Source organism: Pelodiscus sinensis, chromosome 7, assembly GCF_049634645.1.
Source record: "Pelodiscus sinensis isolate JC-2024 chromosome 7, ASM4963464v1, whole genome shotgun sequence".
NCBI classification, from domain to species: Eukaryota; Metazoa; Chordata; order Testudines; family Trionychidae; genus Pelodiscus; species Pelodiscus sinensis.
In genome coordinates this window covers 65956335-65979193 of record NC_134717.1, presented here as the reverse complement: position 1 = coordinate 65979193, position 22859 = coordinate 65956335, and the positions used below count along the sequence as shown (strand labels likewise).

The 22859-nt window shown below is 45.4% G+C and overlaps 1 protein-coding gene across 2 annotated transcripts in view; it reads right to left on the bottom strand.

Annotated features, from left to right (window-relative positions):
• Positions 1 to 446: 446 nt before the first annotated feature.
• Positions 447 to 22859, bottom strand: part of MCM3AP (minichromosome maintenance complex component 3 associated protein) — a 69261-nt gene continuing 46848 nt past the window's right edge. For both annotated transcript variants that reach the window (XM_075934166.1, XM_075934167.1), the window contains exons 20-29: positions 21491 to 21625; positions 20552 to 20705; positions 13081 to 13339; positions 11511 to 11608; positions 8849 to 9239; positions 8178 to 8435; positions 6022 to 6151; positions 3483 to 3680; positions 3000 to 3150; positions 447 to 2425 (exon numbers count right to left, since the gene is read on the bottom strand). In XM_075934166.1, the coding sequence (XP_075790281.1) occupies positions 2276 to 2425; positions 3000 to 3150; positions 3483 to 3680; positions 6022 to 6151; positions 8178 to 8435; positions 8849 to 9239; positions 11511 to 11608; positions 13081 to 13339; positions 20552 to 20705; positions 21491 to 21625 (1924 nt within the window). In that variant the 3' untranslated portion in view covers positions 447 to 2275. The remainder of the gene's footprint in view (positions 2426 to 2999; positions 3151 to 3482; positions 3681 to 6021; positions 6152 to 8177; positions 8436 to 8848; positions 9240 to 11510; positions 11609 to 13080; positions 13340 to 20551; positions 20706 to 21490; positions 21626 to 22859) is intronic.

Here is a 22859-nt window from a genome sequence, read left to right as displayed (position 1 = left end):
TGTTCCACACCGATGCATTTATAACGGTGGCAACTCCTAGCAAGTCTTTGTACATCAAATCAATCTCACAGGTGTTGCACAGCTAGCAGAGTGGGTGGGATGTCATATTTTTCTCAAAGCATCCCAAACAAAGTGACATGACTTTAAAACTAAGATTTTCATAACTGCCAGCTAGCCATGATTTGGGTCTTGAGAGTCAAATTGGGCTCTCTTCTTCCTCTTTGTTATCAGCAGTCCAAGTAATAAAAGACAAATCAGACCCTGAGATGCAACTTCACTCTCACCCAATTACCCATCAGCCCCAGTGACGTTAATGGTTTGCACAGACATAACATCCATCACAACAAATAGAAGAGAAGTTGCAAGTCTTCAATACAAAATAAATACATCAGGTTTATGATAGAATATGAAGCATTTGTATGTACTCAAAAATTTTGACAACATCCTTCAAGCCACTCAACATTTATTATATAAACAGAAAGATTACATTGGTACATAGCTGAAAACATCTCTAAAATAGTGCCAAAGTTTCTTGATTCCATTTCATAGTCTTAAAAGAATAACAATGCAAAGCAGATCAACCACAGCATTACAAGTGAGGCACTGCTGAGAGCACAATGCATGTGGATGGGTTCATTTCCATTTTAGTCTGTCTCAAAAACCATCTCAAACTAGCATGGTTCTGCAAAAGAGTTTGCTAGCAAGTACAGCCTTTAAGCACAACCTCCCTTTACTTTTCTTAAACCCTCTTATTCCAATATTAATCAGCAGATCTTTAACTTAAAACATAAAACCACATTTACTATTGACATTTTAAGGATAAATAAAAAGCTTTACTTTAAAAAGAGAAACTGGGCAAAATGTGGGAACTTGGGGATTAGTCAGAATTTTAAATAAACATGTTCAAGTAGGCAACTGATTCTGATTGGTGGGCAAAGAGAAGCTGCTCCTGGCTAACCTTGTCAATAAACGTGTTTTACCATACCTGATCAATCCAAGCCTGAAAATCTGATTTCCTTAGATGAACAAATGCTTCAATTGGAATATTGCCACAGAACACATTCACCCACGAGTAGTAATACCTACTGCAGATAATATTACTGCTTTTATTTTAAAATAAAGTTGCAACTTTCAAAAAAAGAAGCTTGTTAGAAGCTGAAAAACAGCACCTGCTCAAGAATTCCTCAATGCTTCTGTGTTATTTAAAAACAAAAATACATACACTTGGCTATCTGCAATATTTTATTCCACATAACAAGGGAGCAGCTCTTTCAGTATATCTCCCTAAACAGTCAACATAACAAAACTTAATCCAGAAAAGACAGAATCCCCTTCTACAGAGCATTATTCAGAGACCAGGAAGCTTACGGATTCTTGAAAACAAGAACAATGCTCCAACTGTTTCTTAAACAGGAAGCAAATATCTGTGGGCAGCTAAGAGGCTCAAAAGGCAACAACATAATGAAAAAAACCCAAACAGAATAGCTTCTATAAACTACAAAACTGCTCAGCCTGTGACTTCTACCTATATTGGGACAGTGTTTAGATTAGTCCCACTGTTCCCTTCTACCTAAGGATCCTCACTGACTTCAGGCCTAAAATACTTGACAACGTTCATTTAGTAAAAGCAAATTGAGGGCATGATTCCAACAGAAAAGCTCTTATTCCTGGCAGAATTTTCTTGTTCTCATTTCAGCAAAGACCAAAATCCAGTTCCAGGCCTAAAATGTTCTGTGTCATCTGTCATCCTGGTCTACAGTTTACTCAGTAGCCTTCCCATACTATCAGAAGCGAGGTGCCAGGAGTCTGACAGTCATAGGGTGACAGCTGATTTGTTCATTTATAGCTGTGAAACTGAGCTGGCACTGAATGTCTGAACAGCCGTTTACCCCTCTCTGCTGGGGCAGTGATACGGACACAAGTGAGGGGAATTTAGAACATTAATTTAAGACTAAGTCTGAAGCACCACTTGCCATGATATAACCAGTTTCCCCGCTCATGGATCAGAGCAGCTTGGTGTGAAGGAATCATAGTGCTAGAGGACACCAGACAAAATCCAGACCTGGGCTTGCAAAGAATACAGGACTGTGTAGGCGAGTGATCTCCCTCTGTTGGGGGAGGGATTGATGTAGAAGCTCCATGTCTGTCTAATGTATGTTCCCGTTACTCCTCCAGAGAGGAGACAGTTTTTAGCATAGGCACCTGCTCCTGGGACATTTATTGTCTGACCCCACGTCCTGGGAAATCTTGCTCTACATGCTGCTGTGGGCCCCAGTTAAACATCCACCATGTCCAACAGGGCAGATAGATGGAGCTCACAGGCAATCTCCTCCTCCTTGTTAGCTCTAATCAGCCGTTGCAAATGTTTCAGTCTGTCTGACAGAGAAGTGCCAGTCTCCTCCACCAGATGCTCATGACTTCCAGCCTATTCAGAAGGAAAGATGCACTACTGTCAAAGAATCACTTGCTCAACAGGAACAAAGCAAAGTTAGTCCCAGAGGGATGCTTTTTTTAAATTCGTCTGCTACCTCTGGAGACAGCCCAGGCTCTGAACCAGCAATCTGCTGGTGGTGCAGGCCAAGCACTTCCCTTCCCTTCCCAGAAAGATGGAGTACAGCTAGCAGTTTCACTACACAGCTCCCACCTTTAACTTGGGGGAGTGCTGGCTTGCTGGATCTCTTGTGCCACACCTTACTGTTACTATGCACAATAGCAAAGGGGACAGCGACAGCATGATGGACCGATCAGAAGAACACACACAAAAAACTAACCTTGTGTTTCTGGGCAATATGCTCCCAGCAGCCCACTTGTCCAGGACAGCTGGAGCCCATCTCCCAGAAAGGGAGAACTTCTCTAGAGAAAGTCACACACTTGATATTCTACCATTTAAAACATCTGTTATTCCCATGGCAAGTTCAGAACATCAATGTGTTTAGTGTTTGCCCAGAGCTCAGCAGAGGTAAAGCTCTATGTTCTTGCCAATACAACTCTCTTTTTACCTGTGAGGATGCAATCGTAGGTGTTTCACTCAGAGGATGGATAACCTGAGGTGAACAGACCAGGCTCTGAGGAAGATAGAGGGGAAGAGACAAGGAGCATGGGAGCTGTTCAGTGTCTTCTGCTAACCACCGGTGTAGCTGCTCCTCAAACCTAGAAAGAGACAAGGTCAGAGACACAAGTCAAACTGCAGTTTGGCTTTATACCCCCCTCCCCCCCAAAAAAATGGGTGCCTGAGGTCTGCTTGTCTGCCCCTAGAATCAGCCCAGTTTCTGACAGCTGAGGAGCACAGGACTAGAGGTGCGAAGGACACAGCAACTTTATGCAAAGGAGAGGGGATTGTCAGCAATAATCTGGATTCCTCCATGAAGCCACTAACACCCAGCTTCATACAACAGAAAAGCCTGTTCATGAATCCCGGCACCCGGCGAAGCCAGCAATGTATCCTCAAGGCAAGGGTCTAGGCAGCTGCTCCTGTCACTTACCTCTGGTGCTCTCTCTTCTCCAGCTCCAGATTAGAAGCCAAGCGCTCTGGTAGGAGCTCCTGGGCAGAGGCCACGTGTGTTAAATCGACTGTACTGGGAATCCTCATTTTCTGATCCCCCAGGCTGGCAACATGCTCACTGTGAGGCAGCACAATGGGATCATGTTTTGCAAATGACTGAGGAGAGCGTATCCTTGACCTGGAAGAGGGAAGTGTTTTAGAGGGATGGAGGAAAGCCAGAGCCGGTATTTCTCTGGCTGCTGGAAATCAGAAACAGCAGGAATTAAGGAAACAACATTCTCTGGGAATTAAATCCCACTGCCCCATATGGTGGGTTCAGCAGGAGGCCTCTGCATTACCTACCTGCCACGTAAGCCCTAAAGCTAAAGTGTACGTGGGATCTGAGTGGGGCAAGGAGTTGGTGGACCTCTCTACACAAGTGGAAAGATACCCCTGAGGCAGCGCATGCTACTTGGACTCTGAGGTCGCATCTACACTGCGCATTACCAAAACATGCCACAGAGGGGCCTCCCCGTGTGCAACCATCTCCCCGTGTGCAATATTCCACAATATTGTCTGTTTCCCATAATGTCTGCACTTTTCAACATGCCATAAACACACATGGCCTTCCTCACTGACATGTCTGTTTGCACAGCTGTGCAGTTTAGTCATGAGCATTCTGAACACAAGGACACATGATCCTGGAGTATCTGCAAAGCTGGAAGAATCACTGGACCAGTGAAGAACATTGCAATTCCTTGGAGGTCATGTGGCTGTAGGACAGAGCACGATCCAGTTCAAGGTTGTTGATGGCATACATGGAGCCTCTTTAACCCACGGCTTTACTGCAGTGGAGTCAAAAACAGATCCTGGCTCACTGCACAGCTGTATCACTGGTTGCCAGTCCCACGCACTCAGAATCTTCCTTGCCAACCACCAGATCTTCACATCTGTTCACAGCAGGGGCCTATGACTTGGGCTCTTCGGTGGTACCCATGATACTTTGGGGTGATGGTGATTGGGTCTCTGCCAAGTATGATGTGCTGCCCTTTGTAAAAGTAGCAGGTCTGCAGTTCCACACAATCAACTGGTGACCTTGGCTTTCTGGTAAGCCTAATGCAAATTCTTGACTTTCTCATGGCACTCCAACTACTCCCTGTCATACCCCTTTCCTCTCTCATCCCCTGAACTATCTGCTTGTAGATATCAACATTTCTGCACCTGGTTCGCAAATGTGCCTGTACAGCCTCTTCCCCTGAAAGGTGCAGGAGATACAATATCTCCTGACTACTTTAGGCAGGAGCAAGTCTGGACCTGTTCAGGGTGCTAGCCAAGCCAGGTGAGCAGGAAAAGGAATTTCAAATATCAGTAGAACTTCAAATGGTGGCAGGAGAAGGGGGGTTTCCAGTCTATATGACCCCTGGGCAATGGAGTTCACAATGGTGACGAGAGCAGTCAGTGCAGAGCATTGTGGGGCAGCTGCTAGAGGACAGTGAAGGTTGACATAAGTCACGGTGTCTACACTCGTACTCTGTTGACTCATGTACATTGGCCATGGTCCTAGGCTACACAGGGAGGTGGTGTTACTATGTCAGTTTAATGAGGTGCTTACATCCATGGGAGACAAATTTAAAGATAAGAACATGCACAACTAGGTTGATTAGCCACTGATTTCATCCTCTCCATTTTGGAGAGAAGAAGATAGTGGTGAGTAAGGTGTGAGGCACACACTCCACTAGAGGAATGCCACCCCCACAAACACTAGCTTTGTTCCCTTGACATACCTGCTTCTACAATCACTCCCTTGGTTCTCTTCTTATCAAAGGGCCCTTTCCCTCTCCATCTAGCAAGAAGAAACAGAACCTCCCCTAGAATGCAACTGCTGGGAAATGCATTTAAAATAAGGGATGTAAATAAAAGCAGCTTTTAATCCAAGTTGACCAACAGCACAATGGTAACCTGCCTTCCACCATTTCATTAAAAGCATTCACTCTTCTAAATAGGGTAAAGAGCTCTAGTGCTGCAAGACACAACTTGTAAATTAATTTTCACGGAGAAGACAGCACGGGCTGTTCCTTTATGCCCAGCACAGTCTAACAGACATGTAATGGATAATGAAATTGGATACAACAGTAACATACTATTAGCCCTCTATCCAAGGCTATTACCCTCCTGGTAAATGATGTTACAAGACCTGATTAACATTATCTTCCTCTATATTTTGTGCCTCCAGAAGTAAATCATTTCATGTTTAGTACAAGTTAAAATTCTTTGATCTATTTCGTTACAACACACAAGAGAAGCTTTGGAAACACCCAACAAGTCTTTTCTGTGATCTCTGGATAGGGAGGTAATATAGGATGGAACTCCAAATAAAATATCTATTTTTCATTACAGACACATGAAGAGCATTGGGAAAACAAAAAACCCATTCTATGCCATCATGAAGACCCCATGCAATTCCCCTTTTTGCACAATGCCTATTAAATTAGCTAATTTGGTGCAACAGTCATTATGACAAATTTAAAAAATCATCTTGCCTTTTGTATCCCTGCTGGATCTCTTTCTGAGTTTGCACTCTGGCTTGCTCCCAGGAAAAAGGAAGAGTGAAAGTTTTTAAATGTTCCTTAAAGAAATAGACATATATCTGGCCATCTTCACTCACTGCTTCTATAAACAAAGAAAGAACAAGTCTGGATCAAAACAGGCTTTCAGCTTCAAGAAAAATACAAGTTTTGAAGATTGTAAGGAGTTACATCTGTTGAAAAGACAACTGCAGCACCGTAATTTTTAGGACTGATCTAATATCCCGCAAATTCCAGATCGAATTGTTGGGGGTTACTGTGAAATCCTGTTTAATTGGTCAACTAGTTAAATATAGTGTTTAACCACGTAAGCGATTAAAGTGGAGGTGGGAGAGGGCCCTGCTCCAGCCTGGCTGGACTGGAGGGCCAGCCCTCTAGGAATATTAAGTAGCAATTAATTTACTAGCGGGGGGCAGGGGCACCTCTTGTGTATTTCCAAGTTTGAACGCCGTGAGGAGCCCAGGGCCAATGGGAAGTCCTGCTGACTCCAGACTCCACACAGGCATTTCCGCTTTGAAATGCACAAGAGTCTCCAGTGGGGGCTCTTGTGCATTTCAAAGCAGAAACACCTCATGGAGCCTGGGGTCAGCTCCTACACTGGCCCCAGGCTCCATCCTGCGCTTCCTCTTTGAAATGCACAAGAGTGGCCACTGGGGACTCTTGTACATTTGTGGAACCCGGGGTCAGCTGATCCCAGGCTCCATCCAGCATTTCAAAGCGGCAGCGCTGTAGATCCCAGACTCCACGCAGTGCTGCCGCTTAGAAACACCGCACAGAGTCCCCAGCTGATCCCGGGCTCCACGTGGCACTGCCGTTTTGAAATGCCACAAGCAGCCTGATGCCGGGATCCTCGAGGCATTCAAAGTGGCAGCTGGATGCTTTTAAATACCCCCTTCTTCTGTCCCCCCACTTGCTGCCTCCATCTGATAGAGGCAGCAGGGAGGAGACGGGGGGGGGGAGGTGGGAAAAGAGCAACTAGTCAACCAGTCCTTTACATTGCTACACCCCTCTCCTGCAGGTAGGGGCTGCTCCAGCCCCTCCTGCCTGTGCTCTCTGCCCCCCAGGGACCACTGCTGCCCACAGCAGGCCCTATGGGGTGGAGCATCACCCATTAACTGGTTAACCTTTAACATACCTAACTGATTTATTTTTACTTTTAACATGCACCAAACCACACACCATGCAATGCATCAATGCTCAATTTAGAAATGAAGACTGTTGTTTCTCATGCAGAAAACACTGAATCCATCTATAATTTCTTTGGAAGTAAGTCGGCCCAAAGAGATTTGTACCTCGCTCCTCTTGCCAGCAATGCATATACATAGCAGCAGGTTTTACTGGTTTATCTAGAGCTAACTAGTTGCTAGAGTTTACCCACCTGCTTTAACCCTTAGTCTGAGATGTGTCCACAGTGTGCTCTCAAATACCCCGCAAAGTAATCATCAACCATCTCAAGCCTGAGAGGAGAGTCATATCTATGCTCACCACAGTAACAGTAATGAATCATTATTTCTGCCTTTTGCTTATCTCATTGAATCATCACCCACATTCTGGCCTTATTTCTGATTTCAGGAATATGACAAAACAGTAATATTAATCACTAGTTCTAAGACTGTGCTAATATTGGATATCCATAATTAATTCTCAGTGAACATCCTCAAACCCTGAACCCAGGAATTAGATGCAGGGAAGCATGATACATGATCACTGGCAACAAGTCTGAACAAGAACTGGACAATGTCACTGGGCAAAATAATGCCTGGTCATTTCAACAGTGGGGCCAAATTCTGCATTCAGACAGGTGCATGGAACCTCTGCTAATCTGAATGAACTAAATGTATTTGTGTAAAGCCAAAATGGGTTTATACCTTAACTGAATTTTCACTAGATCGGAGAGATTCTGGACATGTTCTTTCATGCAAGCACAAGGAGCAATGCTTCAGAGAGTTCTAACCCGCCATGGGCTCAGGAAGAATGAGTGCTATGGCTGGTCAATGGCTGTGCAGAAAATGCCAACACACTCATGATCATCCCAGACAATTTGCCATTTTAATGGTATAAACTGCCTCTAGAGACCATGGACAGATTGCAACAAAGTGCAGATTGAATACCTGGTATGACGGGCAGCCGGGGGCGTTTCCAGTCTCTGAGCTTATGATCAATGCACAGTGCAAAGATCTCATCCCAGGGGATCTCGTCAACTGCAGGTCCCTCATCTCCTGAGCTTGCCAACAGACTTCTCTGCCATTTGCAATAGGTTCTGCTCAGCAAATTCTCCACTTGAGACTGAAGTATCGGCTTGGTCTGGGGAGAGCTGGCGATCTGGGAAACATACTGGAAAATCATGGAGCAGACAGGATGCCAGGGAGCTGGACAAAAACAGCATATGCAACTGGTTAGCATCTTCTCCATTGAGCGACTGTGTCCAGCAATGGATACTACAATCAGGAAGGAGCAGCAATGCCTAGTCCACCACACTCTGGGGGAGGGGTCACCAAACTCAGCTCTGCTGATACACCTCAGCCTGAACCTGCTACAATCCCTTCTCTCCAGGGCAGGGCCTAGTCTGAGCAAAGATCATGATCAAGCTAATGTGAATAATGCAGGAAACACATTCACTCAGGCTGCAGAACAAACTGAGATTTACAGATAGATCTTGATACAAAAAGGCTGAAGAGTATTAAAGGCGGAGAAGAGATCTGTTGGTAGATGGACAGACTTTGTATCCCTACACAAGCCTCATGAGATGCAGCTGTTGTTCTGCCCACTGTGAACTACATACCCCCTTGAGGAGGAAGGTCCATGTGTGGGATCTGGAAGGACAGCACTGCCTTCCTTAGCCAGCCCAGGTGTTCCAGTGTGTTCCACATGAGGTGAGGAAGCAGCTTGTTGCCTCCTGACTCCACGAACTCAGTGACAGGCCAGGACTGGTCACAGAGCTGTTCTGAGGAAACCACACCAGACAGGAATTGAAGTACACTGTTGTACAGCTCAATGATAGCACTGGGATCTTGGGAGGCCAGGCCGGCCGAACGTCTCTCCTTTTGGTCATGGTAGAAGCGCCCGCTGAACTCACGGCTAAGCCCATCCTCAATGAATTGCTGGAGGGTCTGGCAGCTGAGCTCTGCAGAGCTGGGGCACTGGGAGAGCAGCCATCGCACTGCCTCGGAGAGCTACGATACAAACATTGACACAGTTATTTCAGCCAGGACATTTCAGAAGCTCTGCTCAATATTAACTAATGACACTGAGGACTCGATCCTGCAATTCCACTGGTTTCACAGAGCAGCCCCTGAATAAGTCCATGACACACTGCAAACAGATACCACAGCAACAACTGCGACTTTCACAGAAGCAACTGCTCAATTTTGGATGATGCAATGGACCACTTGGTGATTGCCCATTCTGTTCATTCCCTGTAGGGCAGTGTTTCCCAACTGGTGCTCCGCGGAACCCCGGGCTTCTGCGAAGCCAAAGTAAGCATTCCGCGAGAATGCGGCACTCCCCCACCCCCTCTTCAATAGGCAGAGTCTACTTGGCGGGGGTTTTTTTTGCTTGACAAATTTTACCCTGGCAACCCCAGGGTCTCCTTGAAATTCTTTTAAGCTGAAAAGGGTTCCGTGGCCAAATAAAATTGGGAAACACTGCTGTAGGGCACATGATATTGGCCAGTGTGGGAAGACAGGATACTGGGCTAGATGGACGTTTGGTCTGATCCAATATGGCCGTTCTTATGCTTTTATTTTGTGGCATCATCAATTTACTCTATCTCCATGAAACCACCTTATTTCCCAGCCCACACAACCATATCACAGTCAGAAATGAAAACGGGTGTTGGCACAGAATCCATTGGTGACTGTTCCCAATTGTTTTCCAGAATAGGGTTTTGAATTCTGCTTTTCAGGCAGCGTGGCTCCACCCCGAGCCTTGGCCGTGGTGACTGGATTCATCTGCAATTCCCCAAACAGAAAGAAGCTGACAGCAAAGGGCTCTAGAAGACAAGAGCATTCTGAGATCCCATTGCTGAAATCTGAACTCAGCCAAGGTCACAACAGAAATAAAGGTACGGATGTAAAGAAAAGGTAATTTAGCCCCTGGAACCGATTATAACAACATGTCGGGGATCCTCTGTCACTTGGAGTCTTTAAAACTTGATGGAGTGTGTTTTCTAAAGATACTCTCTAGCTCCACCCAAGTTCCTGGGCTTCATGCAAGAACCACTGGGTGGTTTCCTCTGGCTTGTGTTACCAAAGGCATTAGATGAGATGATTCTAATGGTCCTTTTACGCCCAGAATCTATTTTTTCTATATAAAATGCAACTGGAAGAACAGGAAATATACTGGGTACATTCTGATCCTTTCAGACCCTCTCATGGAAGTTGCCAAACAAAGACCTAACAGTACACTAGTTCCCCTTTCCCATGTGTGGGAAGGACCAAAGCTCTTCTCCAATTCAAGGTACAGGATATTGGGAGGTGGATAGAGTATGCAAAGCAATCAACTGAGCACGACATTCTGACGTACAGGATCCTTTCCAGCTCAGGACCCAGATCCTAACGATCTGACAATTTCCAAGTACATAAAATGTTGCAAGTAGAAAGGACAAAAATAGCTCGTTAACCTCTGAAGTTAGGACAGGAAGCAATGGGCTTAAATTGCAGCAAGAGAGGTTTAGTTTAGGAAAAACTTCCTGGTAGAGTAATTAAGCACTAGAATAAATTGCACAGGAAAGTTGTTTAATCATCATCATTGGAGGTTTATAAGAGCAGGTTAAACAAACACCAGTAAAGAATGGTCTAGAGATAATACTTAGCCACGAGGACAGGTATTAGGGTTCTGGCCTAGATGACCTTTGCAAGTCCCTTTCACTACTATAGTTCTATGTTAGAAATGTTTGCCCTGAATCCACTGTAACATTGCTTGCTTAAATAGCAGAGACATCCCCGTTAGCCAATATAAGCTAGAGACAGTTATAGATTATATTATCCTGCCACTGAAGACAACAGTGCTATAGCTTAAATACCAGACAGGGCAGATTTTGTACAATTAATGGTGTGGGTCTCCAGACCAAACAGAAAAGCAGCAGGAATAATGGTGGATGGCCAAAATGCAGGGCAGAATTGAAGTTGAGAGTGGAGACTTAGCTGAAAATGCTTGTGCTATTTTACTAATATTTTAAAGAACAGTATCTTCTGAAACTACTCTAGCAAAGTTCCGCTCTGGCCAAAAGTTGCTTTAGTAGGACCTAAGTCTTCTGGACATAAACTATGAGAAAGTTCAGTTTTAGCAATGGGAAAAACAACTCACAAAACTCAGAGTAGCATCTTAAAATGAAGAGCTATTTATAATGTGAAGAACATTCCCCATCAGATGTGAACCGTTAAGGTAGTAGAGATGTTAGTGATAAGTTTCTAAATATTTAATTTTGAAACTACTGCTCTTACCCTGTTGGTGCCTTGCAAGTCACTAATAGAATCTGGAATCTCAACAATAATGTAGTCTGAAATGAGCTGAGCTGAAATCAAGTCCTGCAGCATCAAACCTTTACAGGAAAAGCAATAGCTGAAATAGCATGATTTTTCATTATTCACAGACAGTATAAAAAAAATGAAATTCTCCTATTCAACCTAATCCCACTGACAACAGAGATTTACTACTTCTCTAACAACAAAATATTACATGCAAAGTAAAACTGAAATCATTGAAAAGAAAATCCTACTACAGGCAGTTCCCGGGTTACGTACAAGATAGGGACTGTAGGTTTGTTCTTAAGTTGAATCTGTATGTAAGTCGGAACTGGCGTCAGCCGCTGCTGAAACCGATCAGTTTCAACCGCGGCTGAATCTGGACGCCAGTTCTGACTTACATACAGATTCAACTTAAGAAACCCAGGCGTCCCCAAGTCAGCTGCTGCTGAAACTGATCAGCGGCTGATTCCAGGAAGCCTGGGGCAGAGCAACTCTGCCTCGGGCTTCCTGTAGTCAGCCGCTGGTCAGTTTCAGCAGCGGCTGACTTGGGGACGCCTGGGGCAGAGCAGCTGGGGTGCTGCTGGGTTGCTCCAGTAGCGCGGCTCCTCGGCACGACTGGAGCAACCCAGCAGCACCCCAGCTGCTCTGCCTCAGGCGTCCTGATTCAGCCGCTGCTGAAACTGACCAGCAGCGGCTGAATCAGGACTCCTGGGGCAGAGCAGCTGGGGTGCTGCCGGGTTGGTCCGGAGCAGCGCTGCGGGACCAACCCGGCAGCCCCCAGCTGCTCTACCCCAGGGGTAGGCAAGAAAAGCCTGGTCTGCTGGGGGGGGGGGGGCACTAGCTGCACCCCCTCCCCAGCAGACCAGGGAGACGGGGGTGGGGATGCCCAAGTCCTCCATGGCTTTGCTTCGTCTCCATGGTCTGCTAACCTGGGAGACACGGAGCAAAGCCGCAGAGCTCGCGGGCAGCGGGACAGTCCAGGCGCGCCGCGGCTGTGCCACTGCTGGCGTGCTCCGAGGCTTTGCTCCCCATCTCTCTGGTCTGCTGGTCAGACCATGGAGACGGGGAGCAAAGCCTTGGAGCACGCCCGCAGCGGGACAGCCCGGGCGCGCTTGAGCTGTCCCCCTGCGGGCGTGCTCTGCGGCTTTGCTCCCCGTCTCCCTGGTCTGCCCGAGCCTCTCCGCGGCTTTGCTCCGCGTCTTCCTGGTCTGCAGACCAGGGAGACGGAGAGCAGCTTTTCTCGCCCTGGAGTACACGGGCGGCAGGACTGCGAGGTCCCGCAGTCAGTGTCCTCCGGGGCGAGAAAAGCCACGTTCGTAACTGCGGATCCGACATAAGTCGGATCCGCGTAAGTCGGGGACTGCCTGTATTTGGTTTCTCTTTTCAGTTTACAGTGTTTCCTAAGGCTCTCTGGATTCCTGTTATAGATCAAAGGAGCCTTTCATCTCACATCTATAGCTTGTAGCTAAATGCTGCCTTTATGCCTAAAACAGAATGAGCAATAATCCTAAATATCAATAGTTATTTCAAACACAAAATGACACACCCTCTTCTACTTCCTTCTCCGTGGCTTCTTCTCCCCGCGTAGGGACGAGAACCATCAGAGGTACAATTGGATGGAAAGGCTTCGCCTGAAGGAGTTGTTTCAATTGCAGCAAAGCCGAAAGCCAGTAAACATCCTCCTCAGCCACATCTTCACTTCTCACTCGAGGGGGCAACAGGAGAACTAGACCACTAGTTCCAAGCAGATCCTTCTGTGCCTCAGCCACATCAAGCTGCAAATCGCTGAGGGTACCATGGGCCACCTGCACAAGTACAAAGCAGACCATTCAGTTACAGCAAACATGGGCTCAAAAAGAAATTTACTCACCCTGCGCAGTAACAACTGTTCTTTGAGGCGTGTTTCTCCTCGTGGGTGCTCCACTGTTGATGACAGGTGGCCCCCGGAGCTGGAGATCAGAGTCTTTTGAAGCAGTTATCAGTTGCACCAGGAATGCATGAAAGGCACCTCATGCCATTTGCACCTTGGTACCTCACATGCACAGCCCAACCCCCGCTTCAGTTCCTCATGTACACCCAAGAGAGCTGGGCGCCGAGTAAAGCAGAGGGAGGGAGGGTCGTGGAGCACCCACAGAGAGAGATACACCTCCAAGTACAGTAGTTACTGCACAGAGTGAGTAACTTCCTTTCCTTCTTCAGGTGATATCCCCATTGGTGCTCCTCTATTGGTGACTACAATGTAGTAGTCAATGTGGATGGTGGGACTCAGAGTCACTGCTTGGAAGCAGAAAATAGCACAGCTATTTTGGCAAAGGAATGGTCAGATGACCAAGTGGCTGCCTGGTAGATGTCATTGAGGGGTACATTGTTCAAGATGGCCGTAGAGGTGGCCATCGCACAAGTGTAGTTTATTCTTGGTGAAGAGATGAGCAACTTGTTTCAGATAGAGTAACATCGTACTATGCAGGACGAGATCTTTTTGGAGATCCACTGGGTTGAGATCGGTGTGTCGTTGGATCACTCTGTGATGGAAATAAAGAAGCGCAGAGATTTACGAAAAGCATGAGTCCTGTCTATGAAGAAGACTAATGCCAATCAAATGTCCCAACAATAAAGCATTGCATCCCTGGGGGAATGTATGCAGTTTTGGGTAAAGAGTGGGCAAAAGTATGGGCTCATTAATGTGGAATGAGGTACCAGTTTTCGGCAGAAATGCAGGATGTGGTTGTAAAATCACCCTGTCCTTTGAGAAGACTGTATAGGGGTGTATTGGCCATCAATGCTTCTATCTCGCTGACCTTTCTGGCCGAAGTAATAGCTAACAGGAACAGCACTTTCATGATAAAGAAAGGAAGAGGGCATGTGGCCATAGGTTCGAATGGGGGTCGCATAATACAAAGGAGCACCAAATTCAAGTCCCATGAGGGTGCCAGGGGCCTATGCAGGAGGCAGAGATTCAGAAGACCTCAAAGAAATCTCATAGAAGGGAATACAAAGACAGGTGACCCTTCTATTTGTTTGTGAAAGGCTGCTTTTGATGCCAACTGTATCTTGCTGGAAGAAAGGGATAGACCCCTCTTCCCACCTTTAAACGTAAAATGTAGTCTAGGACACAGGGAAGCTGAGCAGTGTGGGAATCAAGGTGAGCTTGTTGACACCAAAAGGGAAAACGCTTCAATTTCTGGAATAAGTATATCTGGTAGATGGCCTCCTACTGTGAAAGAGAATAGACTTGACGTGCTCAGAACACTGGGACTCAGCTTCGTGGAACCAGAGAGGAGCCACGCGTGTAGGTGAAGAGTACGAGGCTGAGGGAGAAGTAGTTTCCCCTGGTTCTGAGAGAGGAGGTTGTGACGGTGAGGAAACTGGTGTGGCAGCTCTAGCAACATGCAGTGGAGATACTGGAATCATGTTTGCCTGGACCACGATGGGACTATCAAGATAACCCGGGCACCGTCGGAGTGAATCTTGAGCAGGACTCTGGGGATGAGCAGAATTGGTGGAAATATGTAGTACAGTGGTTGGTCCCAGTGTATCAGGAAAGCATCTCCCAACGAGCCTTGGCCAAGACTGGCCTGAAGCAGAAGCAAGGGCACTTGGCATTATGCCGAGTGGTGAAGAGGTCTATGGAAGGATAGCCCCAGCTCTGCGGCAAGCTCCGTGGGATCTAACTCCCACTTGTAGTCGGTGAAGAAATTGCTGCTCAGGGTATCCGCTGTGACACTGTTCACCCCCGGAAGGTATGCTGCTTTTAAGGTGTCCCCCATGACAAATGCACCAATTCCGTAGATGGATGGCCTCCGTACAAAGGGTTCAGGAACAGGAACCCCCCTGCCTGTTTATATAGAACATAGTGGTCATATTGTCTGTAAGTATTCAGACAGCGGAGTTGGTAATGTGTGCAAAGTGTGCACATACATTCCTTACAGCCCTGAGTGTGATTAGATTGGTATGGATTGTGGTTTTGTGGGGCAGCCACTTGCCCTGAGACGTAGGTTGATGGAGGTGTACTCCCCAGCTCAGATGGGAGGTGTCAGTAGTGATTTGCACCGTTGGCTTGGGCTGATGGAAAGGAACACCTACTAGGAGGTTGTTGGATGATGTCCTCCACTTGAGAGAATCCAATACTTTCTTTGGAATGGAGACCGGTTTGTGAAGTGGATGGTGGGAGGGTGTGGAGACTGACCCCAGCCAATGCTACAGAGTGCCAAAGTGCAGGCACCCAAACTACATGACGTATGTGGTGGCTGCCATGTGACCCATCAGCTGAAAACAGGTATGAACCATAGTGGAAGGAGTTACGGCTAACAAGGCTGAGATCTTGTATGGCTGACAAGCGTTGAGTTTTGGTAGATAAGCTTGGGCAGTAACAGAGTTGAGGCGAGCCCCAATGAACTCTACGTCCTGAACGGGAACTAGAGTTGATTTCTGTTAGTTTCTTAGGAGCCCTAGAAACTGAAACACAAGTCTGGTCTTGCAGACCATGTTGGCGACCTCTGCGTATGACTGACCTTTTATAAGTCAATCGTCCAAATAAGGAAATATCACTACCCCATGTTGCTAAAGGTGTTCTGTCACCACTGCAAGGACTTTTGAAAAAATGCGGGAGGCGGATGATAGGCCAAAGGGGAGGACCCTGAATTGAAAAGGGTCCTCGCCCACAGGTACCTTAGATATTGTCTGTGGGCCGGGTGTAAGGTGACGTGAAAATGTGTGTCCTGTAGATCAAGAGTTGCAAACTAGTCCCCTTTATCCAGTACTGGGATGACTGATTCCAACGTGACCATCTTTAATCACTCTTTGCGTAGGAACTTGTTTCATTTGCAGATACCTAAAAATCGGTCTCCAGCTGCCCATACTTTTTTGGATCAGGAAATAATTAGGAAAAAAATGTCCCTCAATATGCATCCAGAACCCTCTCTATCGCCCCTAGGAGAAAGCGGCAGTCAACTTCTTTTCTGAGAAGAGTCTTGTGGGAGGGGTCTCTGAAAAGGGACAGGGTGGAGGGAAGGGTAGGGGGAAGCGAGATCAAGGGAATGGGGTATCCTGTACTGATAGTCTCCAAGATTCTCTGGTCTGATGTTATGGAGTCCCATTGTAGGAAAAAGTGATGTAGTCTGTGGGCAAAAAGATGGTTGTGATTTACTGGCATTGGATTGGCCCTTGACCAAATGCTCAGATTTGTTGTTTTGACACCTCAGAAGTGGAGGAGCATGACTGAAGTGGATGCCTCCTCTGAGCCCATTGCCTGGGTCAGTTATAGTCGTAGGACCTCTGTTGAGGCTAGTTGTAGTAACTGTCCTTGTTCTTATTGTAAGGGGTGTAGTGTTTCCATCGGTACGGTGCCCAAGTTATGTAGTGTGGATTCTGAGTCCTTACTACTGTGTAGGACCTCATCATCTTGGCAGCAAAGAGCTTTAACTTATCGAAGGAGAGGTCCTCCACCTCAACTGGAAATCCTTGGGTACCCCAGCTGGTTGGAGCCAAGACACTCTGCGCATTAGACAGCCGTAGCAGTTGCCCTGGCAGCTGCGTCCACTACATCAAGCAAGGACTGTAAGGTTGTGTGCGCAATAGTATAGTATGTCCTTCATGGATCACAGACCGAAGGACAGGTCTTTTGGAATCTGGTAAGTGCTTCATTAGGTCAGCCAACTTAGAGGAGTTATCAAAGTCATGATTGGCTAGGAGCACTGAATAATTTGTGATGGAAAGCTGGAGAGTGGCAGAGGAATGTATTTTTCTTTCAAATAGGTTCAGTTTCTTATGTGCCTTATCATTAGGCATTGATCTGAATTGCAGAGTTTTGGCCCAGTGATTTGCCTCATCCACAACCAGGGAGTTTGGCTGTGGGTGGGAAAAGAGAAAGTCTAGGTCCTTAGGAGGGACAAAGTATTTTCTGTACACTTTTTTGCATATCGATTGGATTGAAGCAGGGGTTTGCCATATCTCATCCAATACCTCCATATCGTCTCATCAATGGGTAATGCAATCTTAGCCTGAGAGGTAGGACAGATATTCTTAAGAAGGCAGTGCTGCTTTTCTTTAACCTCCTGAAGTTTAACCTCTTGGCTAGTAGCCAGCCTTTTTAAAAGTTCTTGAAATTGCTTCGAGTTGTCAGAAGGACATGCATCCTCCTGGATCACAGCCTCATCTGGTGATGAAGATGACTTATCAGTAGGTGAATCACTGGAAGCATGCGTGTTAGACTCCTCATCTTGAATTTGGCCCTCCTCTTCCTCCAAATCGGCTGTAGTCCGGAGTGGGCGAGAAGGTGAAGTTGGTGAAGGCCTCCTAGCTTGGGTGGATGCTGCTGGGGAACGGTGTCTACCTGCAACCCAATGCTCCCATGGGGCCCAGTGAGGTGGATATTGCAGCAAGACCATCTGGCCTGTGAGCATAAGAAGAAGGGTGGTGCTTTCTCTCTTGGTGACTCTAGTAATTGCTGGACATTGTAGGATAAGAGTGCTGCGAGGAGAAGACAGTCCTCTGGTCATCATCTGGGAAGGCAGAGCTTCAGACAGCACTGGTGATCTGATGGACCAGAGAGAAGCATAGGGGGAGAACAGCACCAGCAAATGATCCCTGTATGGCGGAAAGGAAGCATGCCGAGCGCCATGTCCAATCAACACCGGTGATTCAGAGACGTACCTTCATGGTGCTGATGGCTCACCATGTGGCAGGCCTGCAGCGGTGCAGATGCCGGTGCCAGTACTGTAGCCATTGCCATGTGATTTGATGGCAGAAATGAATGACCTATGAGGGGTGTGTTCAGTCTGCGGTGCTGGTGGCTTTATCGGCACCAGTTCTTGGTGTTTCCGAGGATTGTCTTTGTGTGGCCTCCGGTACCAAGCATGTTTGGGTCAGCACCAAGGAGGCGCAAGCCCCAGAGGAAGCAGTGCCAGTAGATGATCTTGGCACTGTGGTACCAGAGGTTCACCTCCCCAGCTAACTCTGGGAGATTGGGTCGGAGAAAGAGATTTAGCTGGAGAAGCTCTCTTCTTCGAGGCCTTAAGTAGCAAGGGTGAGGCAGATCTTTTCTTCACTGTCTCCAGCTGAGGGAACTGTGATCCATCCATGGGCTGCATGGCCTTTTCAAATAAAATCATGAAGAGCCCAAACTCGCTGTCCTTCCTGGCATGGGCCATGAGCCTATAGCAATGTTCACATTTTGAGGTATGCAAGCCTCTCCCAAGCAGCGAATACAGGATGCATAACCAACCCTCTGACACAGGCAAGGGTTCACAACATGAATCGCACTTTTTAAACCCTGGCGAGCCTAGCATGCCTTTCCTGTCTCCTTCATTCTTGTTTTTTCTTTTCTCTGTCTCTCTTTTTTTTTTTTTTTTTAAACACCACATAGGAGGATGGGAAGTCAAGTAGCTGGACTTTCCCACCAGGAGGCCCCGCGGTCCTCTCAAATGAAAAACCTTGTGTGTGTTTGTTTGTTTAAACAGATAACGCAAACAATAACAGTAACTGCTAAATGACTATCTGAGAAGAAACAACACTGCGCTGACTGCGTGAGGAGCAAACACTTGAGGCAAGAGACGAGTTCCGTCCACAACTGAGGGCGGTAAGCGAGGAACTGAAGGGGATGTTGGGCCACGTGCGATTGCACAAGGTGCCTCTCACGCATGTGTGGCCCAACCAATAACTACTTCAAAAGACTCATCTGCAGCTTCAGGGGCCACCCATCAGCAACACAGCACCCACAGGGACATTGCCCAAAGAAGAACATGCTGAATGCTGTAGATCAAGCTAGCAATGACAGGAGGCTTCTTCCTGGTAACTTTAGGGGAGAGAAGAAACAAAAAAAGCTTGTAGGGACAGGAAGAGAAAAATGAGCGAGACATTGAATACAGGCACTTCATGAACATATATGCATGCACATATCTCATAAAAACTTCATAAAATTAATTGTATTTAGGTTGCCATGTCAAGCAATCAAAAGCTAGGTAACTCTAGGAGTAAAGCTGCTACCTTAATTTGGCACCCTCACACTGTAATTTTAAATTCTTGAAAAGGACTTAAAAAAAAAATCAAGAAAAATTACAACAGAAAGGAAAAAAAGAGGCAAAGAAAAGGAAAAAAATAGGGAAGACAAAAATTAAAAATAAATCAATTTCAAACCATTCTTTGCAAAAAATAATTTAGAAAAAGATTTTTATGAATAAATGTTGATAAAAATGATTTCCATGTACACACACTCATAAGCTGATGGGAAAATATATCTATCGATAATCAAAATATACAGACAGACATGAAAGAAAAATGCTGAGAACTTACTAGAATTTGATTTAAGGCTACATTTTTAAATAAGATGCCAACATCTTACATTTCAGTAATTATAATGTTTTAAGTCTCAATGTCTACAGTCATTACATAATTATTTTCTGTTCAACCTCCACATGACAACTGTGAAGATTTAAAGAGATGAAACTTTTTAAAAAACTTAAAAATAAACATTGATATTATCCATCTAAAGGCATTCCTACACAGCAGGACAAAAGTCAAATGAAGCTCAAGTTGTGTAGCTATGTCAATTGCGTAGCTTAAATCAAACTTAATTAATCTTTTGGTGCTGTCTACACAGCAAGAAGATGGGGGGAAAACACTCTTCCTTCGATTTCCCCAACTCCTCATAAAATGAGGGTTACAGGAGTCAGAGTAAGAAGTCCTCCAGCTCGCCATTATTTCGAAATAATGGCTTGCAGTGTAGACGTGCTCTTCGTTATTTCAGAATAACTGATGTTATTCCAGAATAACGCTGCTGTGGAGACATACCCTCAGGGTATGTCAAAAGAAAAAATAAAAACTGACTTTTGCTAAGATGGACTCTAAAGGTTTGAATACAGTTAAAATAATTAAATTTTGAGACCACTGACTGGTACAAATTTGTCAACGGTGATGAACTTGCAGACGACACCACACAGAGATAGCCTTGGCAAAACATTCCTTAGCATCAGAGATGAGACTGGGGAGCAATGCACAGCTAACAGACTACCCTTATGTACCTTTATACACACGTTGACACAAACAGCTCGATCTCCTTGCATACCAACAGAGTTCAACAATGAAAGTGTCTGGACTCTCTGCTCTGGGTTGGAAATCATATCTTCTGATCTTTTATCTCCCATAAATTTGGTTTTCAACCAGTCTGCTAGTACTCTGTGAACAAAAAAGGAACCATCTTTTTCATTTGATATTATAGGTGGCACTGTCAGCAAAGGTTATTGTTAAGCGATTATGTTCCATTATAAACCCCAATTTAAAATTGTTTAGAACGTTGCCAAAGTTTAACTATTTCAGCTAAAGCTTTCTATGCTAGATGTCTGCCTTACATTGTTTGTTCATTCCTGCAAGCAAAATGGCTTGTTTCTGTGAATGAAAATAAGGGAAAATGGGTAGTTTTGCCAACTTTAAGTTTAGCCAAGAGATAGTTCTGGGGGTCCCCAGGAAAATCCATTCAGATTGATCTCAGTTATAACCCTCTGGAAAATGCCATTTGGAGATGACCAGTTGACGTTTTTGGAAGCTTGCTACTAAAATCTCCAAGTGTTCCTTCCACAATAAGCGTACTCCAACCCCGCACCAGCTTCAATGAGCATCCTCATAAGCTCCACTCATTCTCCTCAATGGGAAGTGCACAGCTAGTGGTCAAGAAGGGGCACAGGCTCAGCAGCACTGCTCTCTACCACCTTAGACCTAGAGCAAAGTGTGCTCGTCTGGGAACCAGGTGCCTTCCCTGGCTGCTGATAATTCTGTATACTTTACTGCACTGACTGAACATAGCCTCTCACCTCTATCTCTTTCACCCATTTGCTCGGTCATTCATTGCCTTTCTTTCTACCCAGGACACAAGGACATGGAGACTTGGATTTCAGTGACATTTCCAACTCTTTCATACTGTCTGTATGACATGCACAGGAATGCTGATTGGTTCCTTTGTTTACCTGCTGGAATCCTCTGTTGGACTTCCTTCATAACTTGGCAACACCAAGAGCACCTTCCAAAATATGTGTTCTCGCTGAAATGGAATATTTTCAATGATCAGTGAAGGTAGATCCAGGGGAGTCCATGCTGCATCACTTAAAAGAGAGTGAAAAGTTTATGAAAAATAAGTACCAGTCAATATCTTTAACTTTTTAAATCAGTCTTTCTTTTCACCCTAACCTAGGTTTAAAAAAAGATTTTTGTTTTATTCTGTTTATTCCCTTGGAAACTCTTGGCATCAGCCACTTTTGGAACACACGGCACTGAGCAAAACCATCAATCTGACCACATATGGCTATTCTCATGTTCTGGAAAGGTCAGAGTGGCTGTCTGTGCACCTGCATGCTAAAGCAAGCAACATTTTGAAGCTGTGAACACAGACAACAGACTTTGAATCAATGAATGCAGTAAGTCTGATTTGTCAAGAGCTAATGTAAATGATTTCTTAAAACTTTTAGCTTTCCACAAGGAGTTAAATGTAGAGTCAAAAATAGGAAGTCTAAAGTTAGACCTACAGGACTAGATATGAAGCCGATGTAAATTGCCATAGCTCAGCTGACTTCAAGAGCTACACTGATTTACACTGGCAGAGGATCTGGCCTGAGAGATGTGTCTTGGTTTGTGGGATCACATGCACATTCCTTCTCTCTCCCTCATCTGCCTGACTACTCTGGTTTTGTAGAGGTCAGGGATTGACGTTCATGAGAAGGCTGTGCAGGTTTAGATAATATAATAAATTAGATTCTTTTGACATATTTTTAGACAACATTGAGCAAACTGGATGTTAATTTATGGCATGTTTCCAGGAATAAGCTAAGCAGCCTTTAAACTCACTGATCCAACTTTTGAGCATCCTACCAAAATTTTGTATTTATCATTTGTCAATTCCTCAGAACATTTCAGATTTCGACACATCAAATTGCCTGAAATTTCATGAGTGATTTATTTGCAAAAGAAAATTTTTTTTGATAAGTTGTGGTGCTAACTGGACAAGATTTTGTGATTGTTCAAAATGTCATTTACTAATTAGCAAAAGTTTCCTAGCTTTTTTGCCATGTCTCAGATCTGCTTACAAACTCCAACTTGATTCATTCTGTCCCCCTCAACAAGGATGAAAGCTTTTATTTTTGTCCACTTTCTTCAATTAGTTTGGGAATTACTGAATTATCTTTTATCAACGAGAGGGACACATCACAGAGTTCATGAATCCTACTTTATATACATCGAAGTTACAGATGTCTGCACACTGATGACTACTTAAAATTTCCACACAGACCCACAGGGATCATGGTTTCACACTTGTAAGTGCTCTCTTTTTTGTTGGTTTCT